The 21,332-nt window shown below is 44.2% G+C and overlaps 1 protein-coding gene across 2 annotated transcripts in view; it reads right to left on the reverse strand.

Annotated features, from left to right (window-relative positions):
• Positions 1-21,332, reverse strand: part of CTBP2 (C-terminal binding protein 2) — a 161,682-nt gene that overhangs the window by 89,611 nt on the left and 50,739 nt on the right. For both annotated transcript variants that reach the window (XM_086923007.1, XM_086923009.1), the window contains exon 2: positions 6,559-6,713. In XM_086923007.1, coding sequence (XP_086779133.1) covers positions 6,559-6,713 — 155 coding nt within the window. The remainder of the gene's footprint in view (positions 1-6,558; positions 6,714-21,332) is intronic.

Here is a 21,332-nt window from a genome sequence, read left to right on the forward strand (position 1 = left end):
TAAAGTCCCCAGGTACTGGTGCCAGGTTCTATGCCTTAGGATTAAGCCGGACCCCCAGGAATAGACTGGCCAAAGATCCCCTCTCTCCACCCCTGGCAACTTATGGAACCACCGTTCGCGGAGACACATGCCTCCCTAAGTCCTCATCCAACGTTCATACCCAAAATCCCATGAGCACCCCCCCAGTTTTCTTTCCCCCCCAGTTAAATTTAGCACTTCTCCGTAGAAATATTTTAATAGTGAGAAAACATTCGACTATCCACCTCACGAAACACAAAGCATTATAATATCAATACAAGTAAGTGTGTTCTGAAGAATTGTGATTTGATGCAAAATGTCACTGTAAACGCAAAATGTCAATAAAATATGGTTGAAAAAAAATCACCCATACTGCCAATCCATGCAGTCACGCCCAGATCTAGATGACCAAGACACTTACATAGCATTTACGCAACTCCCAGACTCACCCTCTTACAAATTCCTCTAACTACCAGACCCTCTCAAGCTACAGAACACATATTCGAACTAATGCTCATTACCACTCGTTCTGCAGTACTCCATGCAGCAGATATTGCCTAACTTATCACCTATCACAAACTTGATACCCTCTTCATCACAGAAACATGGTCCTCCCCCACATCTTCGCACAACCTAGATGTCCCTTTTTCCTTTTCCTAAAGACTACAGCATCCATCAAGAGGACCGCGCACATAAGAAAGGAGGAGGCCTAGTTGTCATCCATACGTCCTTCAGGTTCCGCACCCTAGGAAAGCAAGTAACACTTAACTCTGCGGAGTTGCTGACATGATATTTCCTACTCTCTGCAGCTGAGTCTACTACATTCCATCTCAACTACAAGCCTCCCAGGCAGAAAAAGGACTTTGTTACTATTGTTCACCAGCAAGATCATTGAGAAAGCAGTCTATGTTCAACCCCAAGATCACCATCTTCTGCATGTCTACCAGTATGGCTTCAGATTGCGGTGCAGCATGGACCTCAAATTCCTGATACTGCTGGACTTCTCAGCTGCCTTCGTCACTGTCTACCATTGTTCCTTGATATGCACTCTGGAGCCTCGAATGGGTTTCACTCACAATGTCCTTAACTGGATCTCCTTCTGTCTTTCTAACTGATACTACTTTGTTGACATGGGCATTTTAAGAAGACAGACGCCTGTGGAGTCCCCAGGGTTTCATACTGCCACCTGGCATCTTCAAAATGTACATGGAGCCGGTTGATGTTCTACTCACAGATACCAGCATCAAGATTCACCAATGTCCTGACGGTATACAAGTCTACTTGAAATTCTCCTCTGCTTCACACATACAATGCCACACTGTTTGCACATCATCCAGACCTGGATGTCCAGTGCCTACATGAAGCTTAATCTAACCAAGACGGAATTCCTGTTATTTGCCAAGAACAACAAGATATAGTACAAACCTGGCTCACTTACATGAACATTGACGGTTCTGAATGCCAATTTCCACTGAATGCTAAGTCACTTAGATACACCTTGGACACCAACTTCACTCTCAAAGGAAAAAATTACTATATAAAAAACAAAAGTGGTCTGGCAGCAGCTCTCTCTTCTAAAGAAAATTAAAACATTTCTTACACAAAGTTTCTTCAGAACGGCTGTTGAAGCCCTCAAACTCGCATCTGGATAGTGGAAATCCTACTACATGGCCTCTCACAGTCTGTACTGGCCCCTTAGAGGCATCCTCATGTCTCATTCAGGGACTGAAGAAGTATGAACAGTTCACATGCAAATAGAGAAGCTGGCAGTTCTCTGAGAGAGCATAACTGCTAGAACGTTAAATATAATGAGCATTTTTGACAAGAGGCAGATACCAAGGGGCAGGTTTACAAACATTTTGTAGTGGAACAAACCAGTGCAAAATGTTTATTTTGAATTTACTTTCCAGAGAAAAACATGTTTTGCACTGGAAAGTTGCCTGAAAGTAATGCAAAGCTGTGCGCTCTGCCGGTCTGCATTACTTTAGGTCAGGGGTGTGTAGATCCAAAGTTGGAAAAGTTTTAAAGTTTATCTAGGCATAGAATGTTTTTTTAAATAGAAAGGATACCCTCCCAATGCAAAACCTATGCTAGACATCACGCACACACCCTTGCACTATGGAGAAACAGTGCCATATCTTATTAGATATAGCACATTTCGGCTCTCTCCCTCATACACAATGCAGCACAGTGCAGAAAATGTGGTTGCTGTGCTGCATTTCATGAGGTTTCAGAAAGTAAATAAATGTTAAATGTGTGGTATACTTGTAAAGCGCACAGCTGCCCCAGCAAAGGGGCGTCCCGGCGCTGTATACCGCTGGGGAACCCATCCTGGCTTTCCCTGTGAGATGGTCACCCCTGAGCATCTCCAGGGTGAAGACAAGCATCCCCAGCGCTGATGGGGCCGTTAGTAGAGATTAAGCAAGCTATTGCCCAGAGTTGCTGAGTGGGACCCATGGTTGGAGTAGGCACCGAGGCGAGAATTATCGAGTCCGCTGACCATGGCCCAAGACCCTGCCGCGTTGGGAATCGAACCGTGGTACCGGGCCGACCTCTGCTTTCGGGTCTGCCGCCTCTAACCAGTGAGCCACACCACTCCCAAGAGCTGCTGAAAAGTCACATTCCAAAACAGCTTCTCACAGGTTACTTTAACACGCATTTGCAATGCGATAGGTCTCTCATTTATGAAAAATTGAGCTACTGGCATTGTAAATAACAACACTTTTATCTATGTGTTTTGAGCACCTGCAAGTAGTGCGTAAACATGCCCTTTGTACTTATAGTTGTTGCTTATGAGAAGCACGGCTGGCAGTAACTGCGCCTCTTTTACTGCCAGCCTTGCTTCTCGCAAGCAAAGACTATAAGGTTATAGGGCCACGTGCATCAAGCTAAGGAATAGCGATTCCTTAATAGCGATTCTTAAGGAATGGCTATTAAGGAATCACAATTCCTTATGCTTGTAGCTTTCGCTAAAATATTAGCGATTCCTACACATTCCTCAATTGCTAATCGCAAGTTGTGATTTGCAATTAAGGAATGCCTTTCCATTCATTCCAATGGGCCTAGAGGCCCATAGGAAAGACTTAGACAGCATTTGACATTTTCGATTACCAAATAAGTAATCGCAAATTGCGCATGCAATTTCAAGGGTGCAAGGGTGCCAAAAGACATCCCTGATGCTCCCCCAACAAAGGTAAGTATGCACATGTTGTGCACACACATGCACTAAGGGCATGTGTATGCACCATACCATCAACTTGAAGTTGATGGTAATTTGTGATTCCAAATTGCGAAAACGCAATTTGCGAATGCATAATGCATCACAATTACGGAATCGCAATTTGCGATTCCCTAACTGCAATCGCAAAATAGGTAATGGCAAACATTGTGATTACCTGTTTTGCGAATGTCTTTGGGCTTAATACATCGCAAATAGCATTTTACTGGTTGCAAACAGGCGACCGGTAAAATGCTTGATGCATGTGGCCCATAGTGTGTGTTTACGCATCGCTTGCAGATTTTTAATACACAATGAATAAAAGGCTTTGTCATTTACAATGCCAATAGCTCAAACTCCCACAAAGGCAAGACCTATTGCTTTCCAAATGCTAGGTTAAGACTGTCAGCATCAGTGCAAACTTCCTGCACATTTAGATTGCTTCTAGGCACAGTTCATCAGCTCGGCTTCAATGACCCCTCATGTCAGTGCTGCATGAGTGGCCAGGGCCTCAGGGTAGCTGGGGATGGAAGGGGGTCCAGTCATTCCTGTTAGGGCTGCTGGCTGAGAGGCAAATGTTGCCAAGTCTAGGAATAGCCAGAGCTATTCACTTGTCAGAAAGGCATCTCCTCATGTTGAGTGCTCTGTGCTGGACCAATGGTGAGAAGGAGCGATCAGTTTGGGGATGTGACACTAACCCGTCCTTCGTGCAGTGTGTGGGGGGCATGGATTGTCGAGGAGTGTTTGGCAATGTGACGGCCCCGGACCTGCGTGGAGTCCATCGTCTCAATCACTGGCGTAGCAAGAGTGCCACAGACTCTTGCAGTTACTGCCAGCCTTGATCCTCGTAAGCAACAACATTGGGTACATGCATCAATCTAGTCTTTTGCGATTCCTTAATTGCGATTATTAAGGAATCGCAATTAATGAACTGCAAAAGCCTATGCATGTAGGAATCGCTATGAAATTAGCGATTCCCAAGCATTCCTTAATTGCGAATCGCAAATTGCGAGTCGCAATTAAGGAATGCCTTCCCATTCAGTCATATGGGCCTACAGGCCCATAGGAATGAGTGTGAGATTGCATGCGCAATTTGCGAGTACCAATAGGTAGTTGCAAATTGTGCATGCAATTTCAAGGGTGCAAGGGTGTCAAAAGGACACCCTGTTGCATCCCTGAAATTGATCTGTGCATGCATGTTGCGCCCACACATGTCCCAAGGGCATGTGTGTGTGTGTAACCTACAACTTAAAAAAATGCACTCTAGTGCATTTTTCAAGGTTTTTGCAAATTACCATCAATTACAAATTGGAGGTAATTTGCACCCCCTATTAACAAAATCGCAATTTGCGATTCCATCATGCATTGCATTTAAGGAATCACAATTTGCAATTTCTTAAATGCAATTGCAATTTAAGAAATCTCAATAATTTGTGATTTCTTAAATTGCGAGAGGCTGACAGGTTGATGCATTGCAGAGGCCCTTTTTGCGGGCGCAAATGGCAGATTTTTTACGAATCGCACCGTTTGCGCTCGCAAAAATGGTTGATGCATGTGCCTGTATGAGTACAAAGAGCGTGTTTACGAACCGTTTGCAGGTTTTCAAAACACATAAATAAAAGGCATTGTCATTTACAATGCTATTAGCTCAAGCTCTCACAAATGCAAGACCTATGGATTTGCAAATACTTGTTGAGCTCTGAGACAGTGGCAGCAGCAACAATAAGAAGGCAGAGACCGTGACACCAGGCCGTGCATTTCAAAAGCAGGAGGGAGGAGAATGCAGCTGCAGCCAAAACAGACCCGGTCTTTGAATGCATAGCAATGTGGCAAGATAAGAGCAAGATTTACAGCCCTGTTCACAACAGAGCTCTGTAAACCATGAGCTCTGGTCTCGAGTGCTCCAGCTTAAAGAAAGAAATAGTGCTCACAAGCTCTGAGTAACAACACATGTAACAGAGGCAGTCCTTGAAAATGGGCGGAGCTTTAAAAGCCCGTATCCTGAATACAGTATGTATCGCAAAGACAGCGCAAGCGCTGCCTAGGCGAGACCTTCAAGGCGACCCGTGAGTTCATTTACAACATATGCTGCCAACTTGTCTCTCACACAAATCTCATTTAAAAAAGAGCTGCAGTCAAGTCATTTGCAAAAACAGATGTTGTCAAGTAAAGTAGAAAAATGTCTGCCAGCAGGTTTGATACAAAAAGGTCAAAAGCAAATTGAGCTGTTGAGAAGTGACATACAGAAACGCTCACAAGTGATAAGAGCTGCTGAGCATCCATTTGGAATGTAAGCTGCTGGTAGTTTACAAACAGAAAGCGCTGATAACATAGCATGTAAAAAAATAGGCCTACCTAAGGCGGGAATGGCTGTATCGGGCATTGGCCTTTTGCCCAGGAGGCTGGAAGGGTGAGGGTCGCTTTAGGAGCTGTGGGGCCCTCCAACAAGTCACATATAAAAAGAGAGGCAAACGGTTTCATACAAAAGAGCTGTAGGTAGTTTGCAAAGAAGGAAAAGACCTGCCAGAAGATCAGAAATAGCGAGAGCTCCAACAGAGGGCAAACAATACAAGCTACTAGAAAATCAGCTTGCAAAAAGAAGTGCTAAAAGCCACAAAGAAAAAGATCTGACTGCTCTCAGGTCTAAACTGCTGACAATTCGCATACAGAAGCAGCCACTGTGGAGTGTGCGGACCTACAGAGCTGCTGATCAAACTCATACAAAGAAAGATGCCAACAAATCAAGTGCTAATGTAGTTTCTGGGAAGTTACATACATAAAGATCTGCTGTCGGCTCTCATACAAAAATAGAAGTTAGCTCACATGCAACGAGTGCTGCCCTGAGGCCACACACAAACACCCCCTGTCACATCATCTACGAAAACTGCTTTTACCGCATTACATTGAAAGTAAGCTCACATACAAAAAGTACTGCCAACAAGTCATAGACAAAAAGATCTACTTGGCAGGTCTTTTAGAAAAATATTTGCCAACGGATCTCATGCAGAAAGGGCCTTCAACCTATCCAAGAGGCCCACCAGTCGGTCTCGAACAGAGGGGAGCAACAAGATCTCATTAAGAGACACTACCGGGTCTTATACAAAACACCACTGCCAACAGGTAAAACACAAAAGAGCAGATTGTTGCATTGAGTAAAAGCTACCTATAGATCATATGCCACAAGAAACAATGATGTGGCACATGTGTGAGACTGGAAGTAACAATCCTAATGTCTTCCAGGCAAAATGAGTTCATGTATGTTGCTCCTTCTTTAGTCACACATGCACCGCAGTAAAAAGGTGACATCTGAGGCTGATACAAACCTTCTCATGGATCTCTTGTGTGGACTGGGCATCACAAAACGCCACCGTGGCCAGGTCCTTCAGAAGGGGCATCTCCACAGTACAATCCCGCCCATCTAGCAGCGCTACCAGGGGCCGTGGTTGCATCGGGCCATTTACTACTTGAGGGCGGATACCTGTAATGGAGGAAAGCAAAAACACCACATGAGCCAGGCACCAGCGATGCATTGTACCTGCTGCCCTGAATTAGCGAAAGGGGCTTTATATTGCTTGCAGGGTCGACACAAGGAGTCAGAATGCATTGGTGAAGTTTGTGATCATCGCGCCAAGATTGGGCTCGACTCATGGACGTAGGGGCATATTACCAAGGGCATTATCGCCGCATTAGCGGGACTTTTTCCCGCTAATGCGGCGATAATTTTATCGCCCTATTACCAAGCTGTCGCTAACACCAGTTAGCGACAGCTTGTAGGCGATAGCGGGCATTTAGGGGCCCACTTTGCATGTCAGCGGTAATTATCGCTAATGACATGCAAAGTGGGCGTGCCAAGATGTTAGCGACTGAAAACAATCGCTAACATCTCTAACTCCTATTACCAACTTTTGGAAACATTCGCGCTAAGCGCGAATATCTCCAAAAGCTAACGCCTGCTAAAAGCAGTTCTTAGCCATGTTATCCAATGGAAGGTGGATAACATGGCTAAGAGCATTGTCACGATAATGCATGAATATCGCTGATTTTTCAGCGATATTCATGCATTTCGCAGGATTTTTACCGCTTTTGAGATAAATCTTGATAATATCAAGGTATCTCAGCGGTAAAAATCCTCGGTGCGCGGCGATATTTTTTTCCCGCTAACCAAGCAATAGCGATAATTATCGCTATTGCTTGGTAATATGCCCCGTAGTTACATTAATACCCTCTCATAAATAGGCTGATTCACTCTGACACAAGCTAACAAGGGCCAGGAGGTTTACTCTTTCTCTTTCCCTCTCTCTCTTTCTCCGTTTAATGTTTGGTGTAAAATTTAGTATGGGAATAATGAAGGGGCATATTACCAAGGGGGGTGATAATTCTATCGCTATATTAGCAAGCTGTCGCTAACTGATGTTAGCGACAGCTTTTAGGCGATAGCGAGCAGTTTGGGGCCCGCTTTGCATGTCAGCGATATTTATCGCTAATGACATGCAAAGTGGGCGTACCCAACCTGTTACCGACTGAAAGCAGTCGCTAACGTTGCTATCGCCTATTAGCAAGGCAGGGTTAGCGATGGAAAAATTACCGCTATCGCCAAAAACGAACGCTTGCTCAGACCAGTTCTTAGCCATGTTATCCAATGGGAGGTGGATAACATGGCTAAGAGCATTTCGCCGCTAATGCGTGAATATCGCTGTATTCTCAGCAATATTCATGCTATCGCCGGAAAAATTATCGCTTTGGAGATAAACGTTGCTAATAGCACGTTATCTCAGCGATAATTTCCGGCGATGCTTAGCGAAAATAAAATCGTTGCTAAGCCTAGTTAGCGATAAATATCGCTACTCGTTGGTAATATGCCCCGCAGAGCGGTTGATATAGCTGTCAGATTTTCTGCACTATTTTAATGCTAGAAGTCTGCCTCTTCTTGACATTTTCATGCCTCATTTTAAGCACTCGGGTGACACACTAGAAGAAAAATATAATTAAATGAAGAAATCTCGATTTTTTTATCCTTTCAATTGCGGTGCCTAATATTCTGTGTAAAAGTAAATGTACCAGAAGTCATACGGAGAAAACAAGAAAATAACTGCTCACACTAAACATGGATGCCCTGAGATTTCTAAGTTGTTTCATGCCAGGTCCAAGCCGACCTTCTGTTTTTGTGACTTAAAACAGAATTCCTAAGCTTTCAGCTTTACAATTTTTTTACAGTGAGTAGTAATTTGCATAACTGGTGTATCACAAAGATTCACATCGAATGAAGTTCGATTTCAATGACATCACAAAAAGTAATATCAGTGACTGTGGTACAGTTAATAAAATAGCACCAATACTGCGCTGAAATAAGCACATTACCAAAACTGCATCTACATGGATAATACATGATGGAGTCCAAATTCAATGTGCAATCCCCCAACAGGAATAACATCCTCCTTGAGGCAATACGAGCAATAGTGGCTTTATAAAATACATTATTAGCCGCTACCAGTATGTGGATGAACAGCACATACTATATGCATTAGTGGCTGCACATGTTGTATGCATCAGAGGCTCCCTATGGAACATGAGTCGATGACCCTCAAACGTATGTGCATGGAAGTTCCTAGGCGGTATTTGCATAAATAGCTGAAGGCAGAACTGAATATTATTTGGAATAGACAGAACATGGGAATCATTCATGTTCCCAGTAAGAAATAGGTGTCAGTTTTCACTGATAGCAATATGCACTAATGGCCCAGGCATCAAAGTAATCAGATTACTCAGATCTCATTTGACTTAGTAAGTATGCGCATCAATGGACAAAGACAATATTATACATTAATAGTCCCAGCCAGTGATGTTTGTCAATGGCCTCATACATGGGCATTGACAGACAATAAAAGCATCAGTGGCTCCAGGCTATAATTACCATGAATGGCCGCACACAGTACATGCATCAACTAGTAAGAAGCATCATTGGGGCACAGTATTGCATGTGATATACTGCATGACAAAAATATTGCACTATTTCATGGAGGTCAATATATGTGGGGTTGAGACTATTAAACTTTTTCTTACCTATATATATATTTACCTTGATGATGTAGTAGTAGATAGTAGGTGATATAGTTGATGCAATGTTTTTTTAGGTAGATATAGTCAACCTTTACATTTTAACATACAGCCATTAATGGTCCCATACAGTACATGAGTCAATGGCTCTAACGATGAGCTTTAATTACCCTGAGAAAGAGCACTAGTTGCCCCACAAAGTACAGGCATTGATCGCAGCATTCAGTACATGCATCAATGTTCACAGCCAGTAATGTCTCCAAGCTGCAACAAGCATCAACAGACAGAGGTTGTATTGAGCAGCAATGGTCTTAGGGTGCAATGAGCATCAGTGGCCCCACATAGCACAACCATCAATTTGACCTCACACAGTAGCAACTATAGATTGCCTCCTGTAGTGATGTATGCTCAATGACCCTAGACAGTAAGGATGATTAATCATCCCATGCAGGAAGAAGTGCAGAGCTATAACTAAGCCTTAACGCAGGTATTTATAAAACTATAGGTTTAACAAATTCCAATGTGCAATGTTCACAAATCTGCACCATTTCCCTTTTCCATGCACCAATTGTGTTTGATCCAATCTAAGCCTGTCATCTTTCCCTACTCCTCAATGACTTTTCACTCTCTGTGAGGAACTACTGTTGACTCACTCTACTGGCATTGACCACAAAGAAATGTGACTTAGGGGTTCGGTGCTGCACAGTGACTCACAGTGCTCTGACAGTGGCCAGACCTCAGTGTCAATTGTACGTGCAATGCCAGTGTGGCAGTTCACACCAGGTAGTAGTGCTGTGGCAGATGAACCGCTATACTGTTGCCTGCGTAAACAGTTATGTTAGGAATGAATGTTCTTACATTTAAGGGACTTTAATTCTTTGTGGTGGCCCAGGGTGAGGTCAACAGTGGCAGTTGCCCTTTGGGACTCTCATTGGACTGCTCCATTCTCTCTCTAGGGCCTTCTTCCTTCATAGATTCAGACCCTTTCTCAGATGATGCTGAGTTGGCAGCGCTGGCTATGAGGGGAACTGATATAATAGCCAGGAGCAAGAGAGACCAAACTAGGCACCACAGTTTCCAGTGCAACAGCAAACAGTCCAATGAGGACTGACCCTCAGTCAGCAAAGCTGCATAATTAATTATTATCAATCAAGCAACAACCTCTGTGGAGTTACATAAAAACTGCAGAGTTGTGCCAATGGGCGGAAAACATGCATGTCGCACTGCTCAACATGCCAGTAGTGCGAGCAAGTTTAAAAAATCAATGTGAAGTGCACCATGCATTTCGCAAGAGTGCCTGGTCATTCAAGTTGATTTTGCCGACACTCGAGTAGAAATTCTGCCCAAGCGGCAGCAAATCTGCTCGAGAAGCAGCCCTCTGACCGTCCCTGTTACCAAATGGCATTAGCGGACACCAAATCTCACTGGTGCTCGCATTTTACAGCCTCACTGGCAAAGATTCAGCCACGTGCGATTGGCGGAATTTAGCCGGAACTCCATGTTACAAAAGTTTATGCGGAATCGCCAAATTCCACAGACGGAATTAAACATTCCATTCAGCCCTACTAGCAACCAGTGAAGCGATTTAAGGGAATGAACCTGCCCCACTTTGCAGCAGCATGGTGCAGAAACCACACAACATGGCTCGCTCAGCTTCATATATAACGAGCGGTGCAGCCCTGCCAAGTGTCAAATATTTTGTAAGGATCTCCGGTCTTTGTGGTGATGTGGGGGAATCACTACAATGCATTAGTTTAACAGGTGATGTGTAATACTTAGCAGCACTGTTCTAGGAGAGGATGGTTGTAGAACAGGAATCTGTTGATTACAGTTGTTTCTGACCTCAAATAGTGATCAGAAGTGCTGGGGTGCAAGGTATTTGCCTAATATGGGCCTGATTCATAAAGGTAAAATAAGACCAAAAGACTCACTTTAGACCTGAAGTCTAACTTTACACCTGCTAAGTTTACAACAAACATCGAACTTTAGACCTGATGTCTAATTTTACACCTGAAGTCTAACTAAGACCAAATGTCTGCCTTTACTACATTTTGGTATTCACATAGGTAAATTACTACTAGTAACTTTACTAATAGTAACTTTACTAGCAGTAAAGTTACTATTAGTAACTTAGCTTTCTGAATACCGAAAAGTAGTAAAGTTAGACTGTTGGTCTAACTTTAGACTTCAGATCTAAACTTAGACTGCTGGTGCCTAAATGTATAAATGTGTTCCGACCAACTACACCTCTTCTCCCTTTGTGGATGACGTGTAGGCACCACCAGTGCTTTAAATGGGCAGATAATTAATGGCTCTTCTTTAACTTGAAAAGTGAAGGACAGGCAGTTTTCAATAGCAAACAGGTACTCTGGGACAGGAAGTACCAGCAGTTCTATTTTCCATGTGAAACACTGGGCGGCAATGAATAGTAACACAGTGAAATTCAGTCAGCAAACGCATATCAATGTCCAGTCACTTAAATGTGAAGTGGTTTAACGGGAATAGAATAAAGCCAGATAATTAATGTAAATAGAATAACCCAAATAACGTACAAGACTAACTTCTCGACCCCTATAATGAAATAAATTTTACATAAAAATAGCCTTGTTGGCTATTCGATGATGCTCCTAGAAAAGAGAGATTGGTCCAAAGGTGAGGGTTTAGGCTGGCTGTTATAGCGCCAGGAACAGACACTTTATGCGGCTTCCTCAGTGGACAGTCCCTCAACCACAGGATTACTCTATCAAGTCGGCTAACAATAGCCGGCCACCGGGTTCCTTCCGTAGAAAGGGGCGACAGTTCCTGCTACACATCCAATTAGGTGAGCAGGAATGGTTCAGAACTGGCATAAAGTGCTCAGGTCGTCAGTGACGTGCCCTTACCTTTTGAACTCCCTTGCTGAAATGTCAGAGCTTTACCCTTTTAAAACGTATACAAACATGTAAATGCATGTTTCGTTTTACACAATTTACTCAACCTGTAGCACCACACTCCAGTGGTACAACAAAGATGCAGACTGAACTACAAATCATTTCTCAGTTAAGACATTTTTGGCCACAGAAAAAGCTGAAATGTTTAGATACATAAGACAAAAAGCCAAAGACGTTCATAGTAATTATGTGCGTTTTTCCATTGAACATTTCTCATTACCCCCCCCCCCCCCCCTCCATTCCCTGCGGGGAGGGACTCTTGCATATTCCATTAACTGAGCTGCCTCCGCTTCCTTCTCTATGTTGAAAAACATTAAGAAGCAGGATTCTGGTGGCACGTCAGCTGAAGCTTGGCTTTGTGAATGCCGCTGGTGGCATTCACATGACAAATCCTTCTGGACATAATAACCTGACCACACAAAATACAGCTCCTGATACATCGAGAATAGAGTTCTTAAAAAAATTAATGAAAATAAAAAGGTTCTGTAGCACGGCACTTAAAGGGAAAGCGGCACGCACTGTTAATTAAATAAATAAATAAATAAGCTCGGCGGCTAATGTGAAAGTGGCCCGTGCCGTAAATTAAATAATCAAATAAACGGACACTATAGTTAAAGCGGACCGCGCTGTAATTGAAATAAATACATTACTAAAAGCGTGCGGCGTACTGCGATGTCGGGAAACTAATTAAACCCTAGAAATTAAACCCAATGATTTTGCAAGGACATTAACAGGAGCCAATCGAAAAGATGGGAGTAAAATGGAGCTTCGAAGCCTAACCTCAAAACAGCCTGCCTCGCAGAGCAGCACCTGTGCTGCCCAGGCTCAACCTAAAAAGCATGCAAAGCTGGGGTGCTCCTACAGCGACAGAAAACTGTTCAATTGTTTAGGCGATAAATCTAGCACTATCATGCTGCTAATGACTGCTTCAGAGCACTCTGGAGACACGTGAGAGTGCAAAGGTATAGTTCTAGTTCTGGTGGCGAAGCAAAGGGGCGCGAGTGAAAGGTAGGAAATGGCCACCCTGCATGCTGAATTGGTAGTAAAATAAGTCAGATGTCTGGCCCGGTGCCACTGCTTCTGCTGCACCGTTGATAGCTAGGCCTCTGGGTGGCTCCTGGTTGATTCCAGGTGACCCTCCAAAAATGCGGTTCTATATGCAAGGGAAATGCATGGAAATGAGGATATTGATTCCGTCTCTCCTTTGCTGCTATTTCTGTTGTATCTGTATTATTGAGCAAAGGTCAGTGTTGACACTTGTTTTGAAAAATGTAATATTTGTTGTTACTTTACTCTCTGTCGTTTGTAAAAAGGAAGGCTACGGGGGCAGCAGCACTTACCTATTTTAAGAATGGCTTTGCTTAAATGTATTGTATTTCGCCAAACTAGACTAGATGCAATTTACAAATATACATCTTTCCTTATTTATCAGAAAAAGGAGCTGGGAGTGTGGCAGGGGAGGAAGAGAATATCCCACCTCCCCTGTCCCTTTATGGTGCTGAAAATTTCAAATCTGCTTTAGCAATTAACAATTTACCACCTTGGTCCAGGTCCAGTTGTTAGTTAGATTATTGACAGAAATATCACCATGGCCAGGACATACACCCTTAAAAAAATAAAAGGGGATTAAGTTGATTAGGCTATGTGCAGTGGTTTCACACAAAGTGATGTCACAGGAAGTGATGTCATAAACCAGTCATATCCCTCACTTTAAAGGGACTAAACAATTTTAGTCAAAGCTAAGCACAACCAAAGAGATATATATATATACGATATATGAATGTGAATATATGTATGCAGTGAATGTATCTATACATCTCAACCACTCATACATGTACATCTACTTGTCAGTGAAAGGAAGCAGTTAATAATTTTGGATATAAAAGAATCTACATTTAAAGAGTAAGGCAGGCATTTATATTATAAAACAATGACAAAAGTATATATATGCCAAATGATTAAATGCAGGGTTGGATTGGCCGATAGGGTATTCTGCCATTGCCATGTCGGCCGGTCTGACAGGTGAGTGTGGGGGATGGCTTTGTGGTTGAATGTGGGTCAGTTCTGTGGACTGGTGGGCTAGTTATGTGGTTCTGTGCGGGCAAGTCTTAACATATTTATATAAAAGACTAGCCAACAGTAACAAGCAGCAGTGTGTGTGTGGGCTGTGGATGCCGTTATTTCCGTGCATGCAGAGTGGATTGACAATCGCACTTTGTGGAAAGAATAGCAGGGATGGGTTAATGTTTTTTTCTCTTTGAAAAGGAAAGAACATAGGGGCATATTAGCAAGGGCTGGCGATATAATTATTGCCGCTTTAGCGTCCGTTTCTCTGCGAAAAGCAGCGATAATTATATCGAATATCATCAAGGACAGCTAGCGCGTGTTTCCTTGATGTAGAGCCCGTTTTTTCACAACCTCGCCTCGCATCGCTAATGAGATGCAAAGAAGGCGTGGCTGTGAAAACAACACATGTTAATATCGTGAAGGCAGCTTCGTCACATTAACAAGGAGGTGCAGCGATAAAAAAAATTGAGCTACCGCAGCCTTAACTCAGGAATTTAACCTCTGTTAAATTCCTGACTAAGGCATTCTTTTAATGGGAGATGGATTATGCTATCACTGTTTTTAATGGAACATCGCTGGAAAACCAGATATGTTCCTTTGAAAACACAGCTATCGCTGAAATATTATCTCCATAGCGATATGCGTTGTAAATATAAAGTTATCTTGGCGATAATATTCAGCGATAGCCAGCGATAATATTTCTATCGCTAATTATCGCTGGCCGTTGATAATATGCCCCGTAGTGAGTTTCACAAACGCTTTTCTCGAATATTACTACACACCCTGCCCACAGCAAGCCTAACTACATTTGGTTGCCTGAACTTCAGATACCACCCAGACAACGTCATAAAAAATACTGAGGAGCATATTATCAAGAAAGGCGATAAAATTATCGCTGCTTTAGCGGCAGGAAACTGCAGCTAAAGCGGTGATAATGTCCTTGATAATATGTCCTTTGAATTCCCATAGCAGCCCAGGTTCTGGTGTTAACCTGGGCTGCTATGGGAATTCTCAAGGGCATATTATCAAGGCCATTATAGCCACTTTAGCGGCAGTTTCCTGGCGATAATTTGATCGCCTTTCTTGATAATATGCCCCCAGGTTGCTCGAGTGACAAATATGGACCATGTATTGATTTTTTTTACTACCCAGTTCAAAAGTGTAGGGCACTTTTATGTTTGTGCCCAGGCCTAATTTCTTCCCCCACTTTGACCCTGACTAAATAGACATTATCATAAACATATGGCGACCACGTATGTGATCAAGTCTTGTTTTATCAGCGCCCGAATTGCCTCCTGACTGCATGCACACTTTACAAAAACAGCAAAAATAATCATACATAGAAATATGAAAAATGACAACATTTTAAAGCAACTAATTACATTGAAAATGATGTTTTCATTAAATGACGTTGGGTGTACTTTTTCTAAAGAGTTGATTGTTTGGTGTTATAGTTGTTCCTCTTGGTGTTTTCAACCAGCATCAAAGCATAAAATCATCACATTGCTGACATTACTAATGGTCGAATGCATCAATACTGGGCAGTTGCGTTCTCTGTTCACCTCATTCTGGACCAGGCTAAAAAATAAGGGAGATGTCGCGTGGGAGTGAAACCACTGCTTGAGCCACACTGCCAAGGCATCACATTGGTGCTTGGTAACAGCCATGAACAAGAAAGGTGGCTTCACAGGTCTTCAGTTTATAAGGAAAGGGAACATTTCCAGTCTAATTTGGTCCCAGGCTCAGTAGGCCGGCAAGCCCTCTGTAAAATCAGCAGGGAGACTACCTACAGCCACACCCACCAACTTTAGTGTCGCAATCACACTCTAGTACACCATAACCCTAAACCTCCTCACTGAGCCCCAGTACAAGGGGTTTAGGACATTTGTTTCAAACATTCAGCCTTAAGGGTTGTCGCATCGCCATGATGTTCCTCACCGCTGTGCTAGCCGATTTGTTTTCTCCTCGACATTCTTCAACAAACCACCTGCCACACTGATTTTCTGCTAGAAGCATGACAATAAATATGGACGCAGCGGCAGTAACATGTTACTTGAATGTTTAGAATAAAGGATGCTGAAATTACTGTTATAGTGTAGACACAGGATATGGGTTGTCAACAGGTTTGTTACCTCTAATTGCATACACCGAACGCCGGCCATTATAGGTTGGGCATCTAGCACATGTACAGGAGGAACCAATCCATTTAAGGGAATCTTTTTCTGGAACTAGACAATAACTGGGCTCGACCTCTGCCATCATCTGACTGTGCACAATGACATCCTGCTTCCACGCATGCCACGGCTACACTGCAAAGCAATAGTTTACAGGATATGTGCACCAATTAGTTTAATAAATACTGTATAACACCTCACTATATTAACTGCAGAAGTGACGTGTAGCTTGTTAATGCATGGCCAGTAACAATGGCGAACTGAATGATTGTTGAGCATAAAATAAATGACTAATTTCAATAATACATGTGGGATATGAGTGAGTAGTGAGTAGTGGATCAAAAATGTATATTGAGACATCGGCTACACCAACAGTTTTGTCTTTTTGCATATAAAAAAGGGTGTATGAAGTTACACTAAGACACAGATAACCCTCGCGACTAGTAGCGCGCTTTAGGTTCTTGCGAAGCGCTTTTAAAAATACCTGTTTTGTCTATTAATTTAAAAATCTGTATTGCACTTTTCCCTCGATTTTAATTAATTCGCCTTCATTCACGCACCATAATCGGCATCCTCACCGCTTTTGGGCGGGTCCCCAGCTTAATTTTCTAACTGTAGCGCCGTCTTGGGGGTACAAGTGGACCCCTGGCGGCGCCATCTTTGTTGGCGGGCTAGCTGTCATCAGGACTGGCTAGACCTGCATTTAAGGCGGGCAGAATTGGCGGGCTCATTAGAGAAGATAACCCTCGCGACTGGTAGCGCGCTTTAGGTTCTTGCGAAGCGCTTTTAAAAATACCTGTTTTGTCTATTAATTTAAAAATCAGTATTGCACTTTTCCCTTGATTTTAATTAATTCGCCCTCATTCACGCACCATAATCGGCATCCTCACCGCTTTTGGTGGGTCCCCAGCTTCATTTTCTAACTGTAGCGGCCATCTTGGGGGTACAAGTGGACGCCTGGCAGCACCATCTTTGGTGGCTGGCTAGCTGTCATCAGGACTGGCTAGACCTGCATTTAACGCAGCCCTTCAAGCGCACAGGGTTTGCGCGCAGTGTTTGTGCCGTAGTACCGCCGTAGTCACACCAGAGTCCAGCCCGTCTGCGCCCGTCCGCGCTAAGGACAGGCTAATGGACGGGACTCTCGGGAAGGTAAGCGGACCTGGTTCGGCTGCTCACATAATTTTTAAATACTCCTATCAGTACTTATGCGCCTATAAACCTCCTCGGCTATCGTGTCATTTTACCTGTCCTCCTGAGGTTTTGCGAGACTCCCCTTGCTGCGGCTGCTTTGCTAGCCATTGCAAGTCCTCGACAGTTGATTCCCCTAAGCTTCCCTCTCCTATATATGCGCCTTCTATCTCTAGTTCCAAGAATGAAAGTGGTTTCCTCATTAATGTAAGATCCCTGGTGAAAAACAACATAGCCTTTAGTGACTTTGTATCGATAAGAACGCCCGCTTGGGTGTTCATCACTGAAACCTGGGCTTTGGACTCTTCTGGCCCCGATTTGGTGGCAGCTATTCCGGAAGGATATGCGCTAGCCAGGCTGGATAGAATAGGACGCAGAGGAGGTGGCTTAGGGATTCTTTATAAGACATCCCATATTTGCCGCACTTCTGCACTGTCTGGCCCGTCCGATTCCTTCCAGGCTCTTCATTTTTCAATTAGTTCCCCTTGTGCTGCCCCTTTCACGGGCATACTGATTTATAGACCCCGGGTCCCAGAACAGATTTTAGCCAGTCTTTGCTCAACATCCTGGAACCTTACTTCGGTTCTGTCCAATTAACGGTTTTGGGGGACTTAAACTTTCACTTGGACAATCTTGTTTCCAGAGACTCCCTCACCCTCCTTAACTCTTTATCCGCCTGTGGCTTTCAGCAGTTGGTTAAATTTCCCACCCACCAGGCGGGTCACATCTTGGATGGGGTGTTTTCAAATGACCCTAGACTAAAAACGGATCCACCTATCCCATTGGTTTGGTCTGACCATCTGGCCGTACCGCTGGAACTTCAGCTTCTCCATGGGAACCTTAAGCTGACTGGCCCCAGTAAAATGGAACCTAGGAGAAACTTTAGTAGGGTTACTAACCTTTCCCTTGCCCTTCTAATCCAGAAATCCGCTAGTGGTTCAGCCAAAGATGTTAATACAGCTGCTCTTGTGCTAACAAATGCCATTACGGCAGCAGTAAACGTGCTGGCTCCTGTAACTCTGCGATACTCTGCCCGAAAGAGACCTTCAGTCCCGTGGTTTTCAGAGTCTTTAAGGCTCCTAAGGCAGGGATGTAGGAAGCATGAAAGGTTATGGCGGGTAAGCTGGAATCCTCTAGAGAGGGAAAAGCACAAATCTCTTCTTAAGGAGTATAAGGTGGAGGTTATTAAGGTGAAGCAAGAATACTTTGCTCATCTTACGACTAATCTTACCTCCCCGAGAGAACTCTTTAAGATAGTTGATTCATTGTGCATGTTACAGATGCCTGATCCCATAGTGTGCTCACAAGATCTCTGTGATAAAATCGCAGGACATTTTCACACTAAAATAGCGGATATTTACTCTGCCCTTGATTTACAAAAGGCCTCAATGTCCCCCCCCCCCCTCCAGTCTGGTCCTCTCTCCCTCTGTAGCTGATTTCCCGATTACTACAGTGAGTTTGTCTGTGTTTCCACCGCTTTCCTTGCAGGAACTGGACTTGCTCCTAAGCAAGACGAGGTCAGGGTATCCTTTAGACCCCTGCCCTCTCAAAGTTCTTAAGGACTGTAGAGATACCCTGCTGCCTCCGCTTCTGGACATCATGAACAGGGCAATGAAGGGTGGTATTTAAGAGTGCTGTGGTTAAGCCCCTCCTTAAGAAGCCCACATTAGACCCTGAGGTACTTAAAAACTTCCGCCCAATCTCTTTGCTCCCAGCACCAGCAAAGATGCTGGAGACCCATCTAAACTAGCATCTGGCGGCATTTCTGGATTCCTCAGGTCTTCTAGATCAGCCCCAGCATGGTTTCAGGAGAGGACATAGCACGGAGTCGGCCCTTACGATAGTGCTTAATAACATCCGCACTCAGGTCGATCAGGGCCACACCTCCCTTCTGGTCTTACTAGATCTGACAGCCGTCTTCGATACCCTGTCTCCCTCGGTTCTTACATCTCGTCTGAGGGAGATAGGGGTAGAGGGTGCAGCCTTGAGTCTTCTGGCCTATTTTCTGGCCCAGAGGGAGCAGAGGGTCAAGCTGGGAGAATATCTATCTCCATCCACACCTGTGCAATGTGGGGTGCCACAAGGGTCGGCATTAAGTCCGACCCTGTTCAACATCTATGTGGCCCCACTTGCCAGGCTTGTGAGATCATTTGGGATGGAGGTAGTCTCCAACACCAATGACACCCAGATCTTGGTGTCCCTCTCTCACTCGCTGAACTCTTCCGTCCTTAACTTCAGAAACTGCATGGAGGCGGTTTCTAAGTGGATGATTTACAATTCACTAAAGTTGAATGGGGAGAAGACCGAGATTCTGGTTTTAGGTGGAAACACGAACATCTGGTCAGCCGAATGGTGGCCCCCCTCACTGGGAGCTTGTCCTACACCAACAGACTCTGCCAGGAATTTGGGAGTTATGATCGATCCTGCTCTCTCATTGGCACAACAGGTCAACAGGACAGTTGCTACCTGATGGGGCATTATAAAAATTCTTCGGAAAATCAAACATTATCTGTCCCCTCAGGCTCGTAAACTGGTTGTCGTTGCATTGGTCGCTTCGCGACTTGATTACTGCAACGCTCTGTATGCTGGCATCAATAAAGGCTTGGTGCAGGGCCTTCAAACTGCCCAGAATGCGGCGGCTAAGTTTGTACTGGATGCCCCAAGACTTTCATCTGCCACGGCTGCTAGGAAAAGCCTGCACTGGCTTCTTATTGAGTCCAGGATCGCCTTCAAGACTCTGTTTGACCTATGGGGCACTCTCTGGCAAGGGGGCAGGTGATGAAATTGCTGCTTCCCTATGTACCGAGCAGAGACCTGCGCTCCTCTGCTAAGAGCTTATTGGTGGTGCCCCGTGTTCGCAGAGAGAAATGGGGTGGGAGGGCGTTTTCAACGGTAGCCCCCAAGCTGTGGAACAGCCTTCCCCATGAAATTAAATCTCAGTTGTCTGTCCTGAAGTTTCGGAAAGCTCTTAAAACGTGGCTATTTTCAAAGGCGTACCCGTAGTGCTGGTTATCTGGTCATTTTGATGGTTTTATGGTAGGCGCCTTGATGCCTCCGGGCTTAGTAGCGCATTATAAGACTCACCTCATTTCATTTCATTTCATTTCACAGATCAGGTACAATTGGGCCAACAGCAGTGCAAGCTTCCTTCACTCGCGGCATAGGCAGCAGCACAGACTTAAAACATCTCTCACAGCACAGACGAGGAAAAGGTCCCCTGACCATACCATAGGTATATCAAGGAGAGCAGTGGAGTAAGGGTCCATACACACAAGCACACATGAATAGACAGGACAAATATAGCAAAGGCACCAATAGGGTAAGCTTCCATTAGTCCCTGATCCCGCGTCCAATAGGGCTATGTATCGGTAGGAGATACCTATGTTCAAGGTTTTGCGTTACCCTTACCCACGCAAGGTGACGCAAAACCTAAATGAGATTTATCAAGCCACAAACGGCTACTTTGGTGACCCTGAGTGGCTTGATAAATATAGAGTATTGAGAATCAGCCCAACTCGCTGCCTTGTGTTACTCTGGGGCGGGGAGCCCTGCTGTGGGTGGAGCGTGGGTATTCTCACACACATACCCATGAATACTAACACATTCCTGGGTTTACCAACATTGGTAGATCTGGGAATGCATCAGAACTGTTCCTTGAATGTTCTAAAAATATAGGAAGGCAAA

This window comes from Lissotriton vulgaris, chromosome 5 (assembly GCF_964263255.1).
Source record: "Lissotriton vulgaris chromosome 5, aLisVul1.2, whole genome shotgun sequence".
Lineage (NCBI taxonomy): Eukaryota > Metazoa > Chordata > Amphibia > Caudata > Salamandridae > Lissotriton > Lissotriton vulgaris.